This window comes from Poromitra crassiceps, assembly GCF_964638095.1.
Source record: "Poromitra crassiceps genome assembly, chromosome: 11".
Classification (NCBI taxonomy): domain Eukaryota; kingdom Metazoa; phylum Chordata; class Actinopteri; order Beryciformes; family Melamphaidae; genus Poromitra; species Poromitra crassiceps.
The window spans coordinates 10,948,401-10,958,400 of NC_139643.1; the positions used below are offsets into that span (position 1 = coordinate 10,948,401).

Here is a 10,000-nt window from a genome sequence, read left to right on the forward strand (position 1 = left end):
ACTGGCTCGTTAAGTCTCGCATTCCAGGGAATTACGTTAACGTCTGCGGGTCTTATAGACGTTAGTGGCTCGAGCGCAACTCGGAGGAGAGAAAACTATCTGAAGCTTTCTTTGTTGGAGTCCAGGTATGTTTTACAAGACAGTGCTCGTCATTGTCGACGATAATGTTATCTGACCTGGCTAACAGTGGATACTCGCTTGCTTGCTTGCTGTGTACCGAGCTCAAAGTAGTAGGCTACATTCTTTATTTTACCCCCTGCACTGTCTGCTCCAAAAACAACTCTCTTATTTTGCGCTGTGACCGCCGGAAGTGTTAAAAGGATCCGGAAGAATTTGGCCCACTGTAAGGTCTGAACATAAGGTGAATAAGGGGTCCTTGGCTGGAAAACATTTGATAACCTCTGCTCTAGAGAACAGAACCAGGGCTCTAGAGAACAGAACCAACAACCTGCCGTATTAGTGCCTTGCTCTAATAGTTTCTTCTCTTAATATTATATCTCTCTAACCCGTCCTTATTTTCTGCTCCTAGCGCTCCGTCAGCCTCGGGCTCCGGGATTGGTCGGAGCTGGAGGTCAGAGGTCATTCACGATGGACCGGGCCAATCACGCCAGCCCCACCTCCCCCCGCCGCAGCCCTGTATCCCAGCAACACCTGGACCCGAGCTCCGCCCTCAGGAGGAAGCCAGCCAATGAGAGCGCGCCGCAGAGGGGACGGAGAATGGGGAAGTTGCATGTGATAGGTAGTTTCAGCAGCTCGGAGGAGGAGCTAGTGACCACGCCTGAATACACCAGCTGTGACGAACAGGACAGTGAGTCACTGTGTGTGTGTGTGTGTGTGTGTGTATGCATGCGTGCGTGTGTGTGTGTGTGTGTGTGTGTGTATGTGCGCGTATCCGTGTGTGTGTCTAGCATAAGATTTGAGTCTAATATCTCTTTAAGCACTTTGTCTTGAAGTGCTAAGTTTAACAAGTTCAGTTATCATGCGACTCCAAAACCGCAGGCCACTTTAATGATAGAAAAAAAATCACATGGAAAGTCAACAATATATCTACATTCCACAGTTTTAAGATGATATAGTAAACAATCAAATAGACGTGTTCATCCATAAAGGAATAGAAGCTGGCTAAAGGCTAGCTAACCTGCTGGCTAAAGGCTAGCTAAAGCTAAAGCTAAAGCTGGCTTAAGCTTGTTTTATGCTCGCCGTGCTGCGAAGGGGAGGAGCGAGGGGCGCGAGCGTCGAATGACGTCAATGTGTTGGCCGCGACCCCCGTAGGGCGCGCACCACGTACCTGAAGATTTTTCTCGCAGCGCGACCTCCGCACGGCTTCTCTCCAAACATGGACGCTTTCGAGCCACTGAGCCCTGAACACTGAGCTGTGTTTTCACCACATTTCTTGACCCATGTGGTAGGCTAAACTTTGATTTATTTTGCAACTGTTCGTTTTTAGTCATTTCAACAAGTAAATGTGTTGTGTTGAGAGCATGTTTGAGAGAGATTAAAAGCAGCACAGAGTAGGCTATCAGGGCTGAGAACTGAAACGGCTTTCAGTAAAAACAAGTTTGGTGATTCATTCATGTGCTGATATACGGTCGTTTGAGAGTGAAAGCGCACTCAGTACTGCACATAATAGCGTTTCATTGCGACTTTTCACGGGCTGTTCTCACTATTACCATTGTACAATGTAACATGGTGATCACTTGGCTGCCGTTCTGACTAAAATCGATTTTTTATTTTTTTTTATTTTTTATAATAAAATAAAATATAATGGAAGTACATTTATGGATCGTAATAGAATGCAATTCCAATTGCACTTTTATTTTAAAAGTAGCCACACAGTGAGAAAAAATAAATCATGTATTGGGGAAAAAAAGTGATGCATCGATTAAAGATGCATCTCGATGCATTAAGATGCATCGAGATGCATCGATAATCGTAATCGAATCGAATCGTGAGGCCAGTGAAGATTCACAGCCCTAGCCCCAGCGCGAGGTCCGCACGTGACTCGTGGAGCTCTGCCTCACGGAGCTCCGCTCGAGTATAATGAGCCCTTAAACTAAAGGCTAGCTAACCTGCTGGCGTGTATAAGATCCCAGTGCAAATGCCCAGGCGCTAATGTTTGATTACAGGGGTGTGGGGATCACAATGCACTTTCTACTGCAATTTATGTATAACTCGCGTTCACGTTAGTGTTGTAATGTGGTCGCATGGTTTAGCAACTTGTTTGCATTATTGAACAAAGGAAAGGTGGCTTCAGGTGGGCAACAGTCGAGCGATATTGATCCAATGAAGCCACGTTAGCGTTAGCATGTTACATTAAGGAACGTACGTGACCATAACTTATAGATGATATGATGCGTGGATGCAGAGTGTGTGGGAGATGTGCGCTATGTGTGTGTGAGCCTTCTCTTTTGAGAGAGGGTCTGCTGACGCGAGCAGGGGCGCCGTATAGGGGGGGAAACCTAGGACGATTCTAGGGGCCCTTGAAGCTGACAGGGGCCCTAAATTTTTTTTTTTTTTTTTTTTCTGCAATTCCATCGCGGGCCACAGTTGGGTATCACTGGTCTAGTCTGTCCAGCGCCATCTGAACATTTATTCAACTTTTCTTAACTACTGGAAATTACCCTGTTAGACCTTAGTGAAATATGCTTACTTCACAGAGTGTTTACATTTCCCTCCTGTCTAGCGAACATTTAATCAATGCAAACAATTGTTTGCAAGCCGTTCCTAACTGATGAAGGAGGTGAGACACACACAGCAGCATTGTGTTGAATGACATGGTAGTTGGCACAATTGCAGTGGGTCTGTGGGGATTTATTTGTAATACTAATAATAATAATAATAATAGTAATAAAAAAATAAGAAGGATCAACACAATTTATTTGTCCACATAATGACCATTATATGAAAGGAAAAGCAGCCCACAAATGACAGCCAATGAGAAAAGGAGAACATAATGATATTAAGACTGAATAATGATATCACAACAGTCTCATGCTAAACACTCTCCTGTTGGACTCCACATGTGTATCAATATTCTTTCTAGTCATTAGTTGATAGTGTTTCTTTGTTCCCTCTGGTGTATTCAGAGCAGAGAGAGAGTATGATGATTCAACAGGGATGAGAGTGAGAAAAGGAGCAAATATTGATGGTTAAGACTGAATAATGACAACACTACAGTGTTATCCTAATATAATTTAAAATGCGATATTATCCTCTAAATCAGCTTCAAACAGCCCAAATTTTTCGCCGGGCGCCCTTCGGTCGCCGGCATCAGTGGGGCCCATACTATGTCCTGTCATGGGGCCCAAAATCCCTGGCGGCGCCCCTGGACGCGAGGTTAGTGTGAACAGTAGGGCTGGGTATTGGCAAGGATCTCACGATACGATACGTATCACGATACTTGGGTCACGATACGATTGTATCACGATATATTGCGATGCGATACATATTGCGATATATTGCGATATTCTACAGAATTTACTCAAAATTAAATAATAGAGCTAAAGATACAACACACTGTGTACCACCCAGGTAGTGTAATAATATGTACATCACTTTATACTGATAAGTTAGTGGACAAATTTAGTCAAAACTACTGAGTGTTGAGTGTTACTGAACGCATCGATATGGGAAATATCAATACAGTATCGATTAGGGGTGGGAATCACTAGATGCAGAGGCCTGGCATGGCATGGCCTGCAAAAAATAAAAAAAAATAAAAAAATAATAATAATTAAATATCGCGATACTTGGCGTCCAAGTATCGATACAGTATCGGGAAATAAAATATCGTGATATATTGCCATATCGATTATATTGCCCAGCCCTAGTGAACAGCCTGAACGGCCGTGGCTCGCTCCAGGCCAGTCCTGGCGCTCGACTGCTGCGTAGGCAGGCGCAGGGTGTGTTCTGCCCACAACTCCAGTGGGATCCATAATAACACGTGTGTGTGTGTGTGTGTGTGTGTGTGTGTGCGTGTGTGTCTGTGTGTGTGTGTGCGTATGCGTGTGTGTCTGTGTGTGTGTGTGTGCGTATGCGTGTGTGTCTGTGTGTGTGTCTGTGTGTGTGTGTGTGTGTGTGTGTGTGTGTGTGTGTGTGTGTGCGCGTGCGTGCGTGCGTGCGTGCGTGTGTGTGTGTGTGTGTCCCAGTGCGACTCCAGATCACAGCATTAATCTGCTGTTGACCCTGATACTGAGCGGCTCTCTATCTAGACTATCCTCAACACACCAGCTACTCAACACTAATTAGCTTGATCATAATATTATTATGTAATTAGCTATATGAATATCAAACACATAGAAAGGTTAGAGACAGGGAGACAGCAGGTTACCGTGAGGAAGAGTGTAACGTTAGGGAGGGAAAAATGACAAGAGTGAAGCAGTGAAAGAGAGAGAGAGACCTAACCACTTTGTGCTCTTTGTGTGTGTGTTTGTGTGTGTGTGTGTGGGTGTGTGTGTGTGTGTCTCTCTCTCTCTCTCTCTCTCTCTCTCTCTCTCTCTTTCTGATGTTAATTACTGTGATGACTTACTGCAGCTACTGGACTCTCAGGTATAGGCAAGTAAACAACTTGGTTAAGTTAGGGGACTACTAGTCTCACTTGCCAGACTATCTTCATTTCGCACTGCAGGAGAGAGTCTGGCTGCTCTCACTCTCACTCTGGTCTATCAGGAAAAAAAGGCTCTGTTATCTTTACAACCATCCACTGAAAGCACCAAGCAGGCCTGCTTTATTGCACAATCCAAATCTTTGTAAAAACTTGCCATTTTCAGTGTGTAGGTTGCTAGCTAGCATTGTTCTTGTTGTTTCACAGGCAGGCATTTGAGAGCGACACGCAGGAAGCGGAAAGGGATTTCCCTTCGCTCCGACTGAAATGGTCTGAGCCAATGGCAGAGCTTATCCCTGCAGCCTGCTTCTAGTGAGTCAGACTAGGGGACTACAAACACGAATAGGCATTTGGAACGCCTTGGCTCAAGTCATCTTCTCAATGTCAGCAATATGGAGAGGATCTAAGTTATGGTTAGGGTTCAGTTGTGGTTATGGTTCAGTTATGGTTAGGGTTAGAGTGAATAACAAAAATTGAACGTCGGTCTCCGACGTGAAAGGCAAGCGTTTTACGCCTCCACCACTGCACCCTTCGAGTGCTCCAGCTTATTTGAACGTCACTCCCGATTTCAGACGACACGGGAGTTCTCTGGCAGTCTATTGGACTATCCTGCACACTGGAAAACGATGAGAAGGGCTTGACATTACGTGGGTTATATTTAGGGCTGCAACTAACGATTATTTTCATAATCGATTAATCTGTTGATTCTTTTCTCGATTAATCGATTAGTTGTTTGGTCTATAAAATGACAGAAAATGGTGGCAAATGACGATCAGTGTTTACCAAAGCCCAAGATGACGCCCTCAAATGTCTTGTTTTGTCCACAACTCAAAGATAATATCAGTTTACTGTCATACAGGAGTAAAGAAACCAGAAAATATTCACATTTACGAAGCTGGAATCAGAGAATTTAGACCTTTTCTCTTAAAATTGTACTCAAAACGATTAATCGATTATCAAAATAGTTGTCGATTAATTTTCTGTCGATCGACTAATCGATTAATCGATTAATCGTTGCAGCTCTAGTTATATTATGAATTATACTGTAGTGCATTACTTTTAAAAGGATGAGAACACCATAGTGGCAACAGGTGGTAAGAGTCGGCGACCGCACCTCCTCCCCACTGACCACCAGCATAGGAGCGCCGCAGGGCTGCGTCTCCAGCCCCTTCTGGTACGACCTCTACACCCACGACTGCATGGCGAGGCAGGCTTCAAACACCACTGTGAAGTTTGCAGACGACACGGCAGTCATGGGGCTGATCTCCCACGGTGATGAGACGGCCTACAGGAAAGTGGTGGATGCCCTGGACATCCACCTCTCCCTGAACGTCTCCAAGACCAAGGAGGTCATTGTGGATTACAGAAAGGGGGGCAACTCATACGCCCATAACCATCAACCGCACAGAGGTGGAGAGGGTGGACAGCTTCAGGTACCTGGGAGTTAACATCCACCAGGACCTGACATGTGGAGACTGAGAGGGTGGACAGCTTCAGGTACCTGGGAGTTAACATCCACCAGGACCTGACGTGGGCCAACCACACCACCACTGTGGTCAGAAGAGCCCAACAGCGCCTGTATGGCCTCAAGCACCGACAAAAATCTGAGGCCCCAAATCCTCAGGCCCTTCTACCGAGGCACCATAGAGAGCCTGCTGACCAGTTGCTTCACAACTTAAAACGGCAGCTGCACTGACAAGGAGCACAAGGCGCTGGGGAGGATGAGGCGCTCAGCTCAGCTTGTCACCGCATGTGAGCTGCCCAGGCTGCAAGAACTAGACACCCAGCGGTGCCTCAGGAGGTACTGAGGATCACCAAGGACCCAACTCACCCGCACAACAGCATGTTCTCCCTCCTGCCCTCAGGGAGGAGATACGGGATCCCTAAAACACGCACCAGCCGCCTGAGGAAAACCTTCCCACAAGCCATAAGACGCCTCAACAAATAACTCAGAGACACACACACACAAACGCGCGCGTGTGTGTTGTTGCGTGTGTGTGTGTGTGTTGCAGTGCACTGCAACACACTCTGCAACAGACACTCTGCAGTACAGACACACTTCAACACACTCTGCAACAGACACTCTGCAGTACAGACACACTTCAACACACTCTGCAACAGACACTCTGCACTACAGACACACTTCAACACATTCTGCAACAGACACTCTGCAGTACAGACTGTACTGTGTCTGTTGTATAATGTGTTACAGTGTTGTATGTTTTTCAGTGTGTGTCTGTACTGCAGAGTGTCTGATGCAGAATGTGTTGCAGTGTGTCTGTACTGCAGTGTGTCTGATGCAGAATGTGTTGCAGTGTGTCTGTAGTGCAGAGTGTCTGTTGCAGAATGTGTTGCAGTGTGTCTGTACTGCAGAGTGTCTGATGCAGAATGTGTTGCAGTGTGTCTGTACTGCAGAGTGTCTGATGCAGAATGTGTTGCAGTGTGTCTGTACTGCAGAGTGTCTGATGCAGAATGTGTTGCAGTGTGTCTGTACTGCAGAGTGTCTGATGCAGAATGTGTTGCAGTGTGTCTGTAGTGCAGAGTGTCTGATGCAGAATGTGTTGCAGTGTGTCTGTACTGCAGAGTGTCTGATGCAGAATGTGTTGAAGTGTGCCTGTAGTGCAGAGTGTCTGATGCAGAATGTGTTGAAGTGTGTCTGCTTGTACTGCAGAGTGTCTGATGCAGAATGTGTTGAAGTGTGTCTGTAGTGCAGAGTGTCTGTTGCAGAATGTGTTGAAGTGTGTCTGTAGTGCAGAGTGTCTGTTGCAGAATGTGTTGCAGTGTGTCTGTACTGCAGAGTGTCTGATGCAGAATGTGTTGCAGTGTGTCTGTACTGCAGAGTGTCTGTTGCAGAATGTGTTGCAGTGTGTCTGTACTGCAGAGTGTCTGATGCAGAATGTGTTGCAGTGTGTCTGTACTGCAGAGTGTCTGATGCAGAATGTGTTGCAGTGTGTCTGTAGTGCAGAGTGTCTGTTGCAGTGTGTCTGTACTGCAGAGTGTCTGATGCAGAATGTGTTGCAGTGTGTCTGTACTGCAGAGTGTCTGATGCAGAATGTGTTGCAGTGTGTCTGTACTGCAGAGTGTCTGATGCAGAATGTGTTGCAGTGTGTCTGTACTGCAGAGTGTCTGATGCAGAATGTGTTGAAGTGTGTCTGTAGTGCAGAGTGTCTGGTGCAGAATATGTTGCAGTGTGTCTGTACTGCAGAATGTCTGATGCAGAATGTGTTGCAGTGTGCCTGTACTGCAGAGTGTCTGATGCAGAATGTGTTGCAGTGTGTCTGTACTGCAGAGTGTCTGATGCATAATGTGTTGCAGTGTGTCTGTAGTGCAGTGTCTGATGCAGAATGTGTTGCAGTGTGTCTGTACTGCAGAGTGTCTGATGCATAATGTGTTGCAGTGTGTCTGTAGTGCAGTGTCTGATGCAGAATGTGTTGCAGTGTGTCTGTACTGCAGAGTGTCTGATGCATAATGTGTTGCAGTGTGTCTGTAGTGCAGTGTCTGTTGTAGAATGTGTTACAGTGTGTCTGTACTGCAGAGTGTCTGATGCAGAATGTGTTGCAGTGTGTCTGTACTGCAGAGTGTCTGATGCAGAATGTGTTGCAGTGTGTCTGTACTGCAGAGTGTATGTTGCAGAATGTGTTGCAGTGTGTCTGTACTGCAGAGTGTCTGTTGCATAATGTGTTGCAGTGTGTCTGTACTGCAGATCGCCTTTTAGCTCAGATGTAGAGAATCATGCGGCTGACGAGCTTAACCCCTCCTTCCACGTCATTGGGCCAAAAGCCACCTTGTCAGAGATTACAGGCCCTGATTGGTTTAGAGGCCTCCTAGCTCCTCCCCCTGGTCTGGAGGTAAGAGGAGGTGCTCAGTGTCCAGGAGGAGGAGGCAGAAGACACCAGGAGAACATTGGCCGGACATCTTCATAACAAACTTTGCCCGGCTGCGGCGTGCGCGGAGGTCCGGCTGCTGCCGTGGAACAGGAACCAGCAGATACTAATCCAGATTACAGCAGAACACAGCAGGGTGTGACCCTGGTACCGCCGAATCACCGCCTCAATGCCCGTCTCTCCAATTGGATTAGAAGAGGAGAGAGTTGGAGGTCTGGATTACTGAGCCTCAGGAGTCACTGTGGAGATGTGATGGCTGTGGTGGAATATAAGAACTGGACAAACCTAAATCCAACTGGCGGACATCACCAGGTCAGGTGAAGAGAGTTGGAGCATTAGAAGATATAGACCATCTCTGTGCAGCTGGTGGTGGTGGACACATCTGCTGGGTTTCTGATGATCTGCTGCCCTGATGGAAGCTTGCGAGATAACGATCACGCGAAAAATCCATCTAGCCATGCTGCCACATATGCGTTTGACTCCAAGCCACCAGTGGTGCGGACCAATCAGCGTCCGAGGAAGGAGGCGGTCCTAAGTGGTTGGAAGTTATTAGCCCATGATAGACAGATCATTCATCCACTCACCTGCCAGGTATCTTTTTTTAACCTTTATTTAAATACAGGGGTGACCCTTGAGAGCAAGCTCTCATTTGCAAGAGTGCCCCGTTACAAACAATATGTAACATCAAGTGAAACATCAAGTAAAAGTTTTGAAAGTGCCTGCCTGGTTCTGTGTAACAAACCATGTGGGATGGTTCTGTGTAACAAACCATCTGAAGCGTCAGGTCAGGATTTCTGATGATCCTGTGGCTAACATGTATTGTAAAGAGAGGAGTGGGGGCTATGCTGCTAGCTTCTCACCAAACTTCTCAGACTATCTCCGTTTTGCACTGTACTGTACCCGGTCCCGGGCAGGAGAGAGTCTGGCTGCTCTTACTCTCACTCTGCTCTAGCGGGGAAAAAGGCTCCGTTATCTTTACAACCATCCACTGAAAGTACCAAGCAGGCCTGCTTTATTGCACAATCCAAATCTTCGTCAAAGCCAGCCATTTTCAGCGTGTAGGATGCTAGCTTGCTAGCTAGCGTTGTAGTTTCACAGCAGCGGAGGCATTTGAGAAAGAGATTTCCCTTCGCTCGTAGGGATGGGTACCGAGACCCGGTACCAAACTGGCCCCGGGGCCGGATTTCGGGATACCGGAGGATCAATAAGCTTTCACGTTAACGGTTCTCTTATCGGTACTGTCTGGAGTGGAGAAATTAAGAAAATAGATTTACTATAGGCTATATAAATACTAAATAAACGTTACGTTATCTTGCACATTTTATCTCACCAACTCCGTAAGACAGGCCTATGATGTGTTTTTTGCGATTTCCGAACAAGAAAAGGGATAATCTTTTCTGCGTTGCTCTCCGAGACACAGCTGCTGCACTGCCAGCCAAGACGAGAGGAGTAGGACTGAGAGAGGAGAGGGGAGGGGCTGGGGGCGTGCCTGAGAGCACCCACACACACACAT

The 10,000-nt window shown here is 46.7% G+C and overlaps 1 protein-coding gene across 1 annotated transcript in view; it reads left to right on the forward strand.

Moving 5' to 3' along the window:
• The window catches only part of LOC310784827 (regulating synaptic membrane exocytosis protein 2-like), a gene marked incomplete at its 5' end in the record, with an annotated part of 108,190 nt that overhangs the window by 17,013 nt on the left and 81,177 nt on the right, over positions 1-10,000 (forward strand). The window contains one exon of the mRNA XM_083645866.1: positions 530-808. Coding sequence (XP_083501992.1) covers positions 530-808 — 279 coding nt within the window. The remainder of the gene's footprint in view (positions 1-529; positions 809-10,000) is intronic.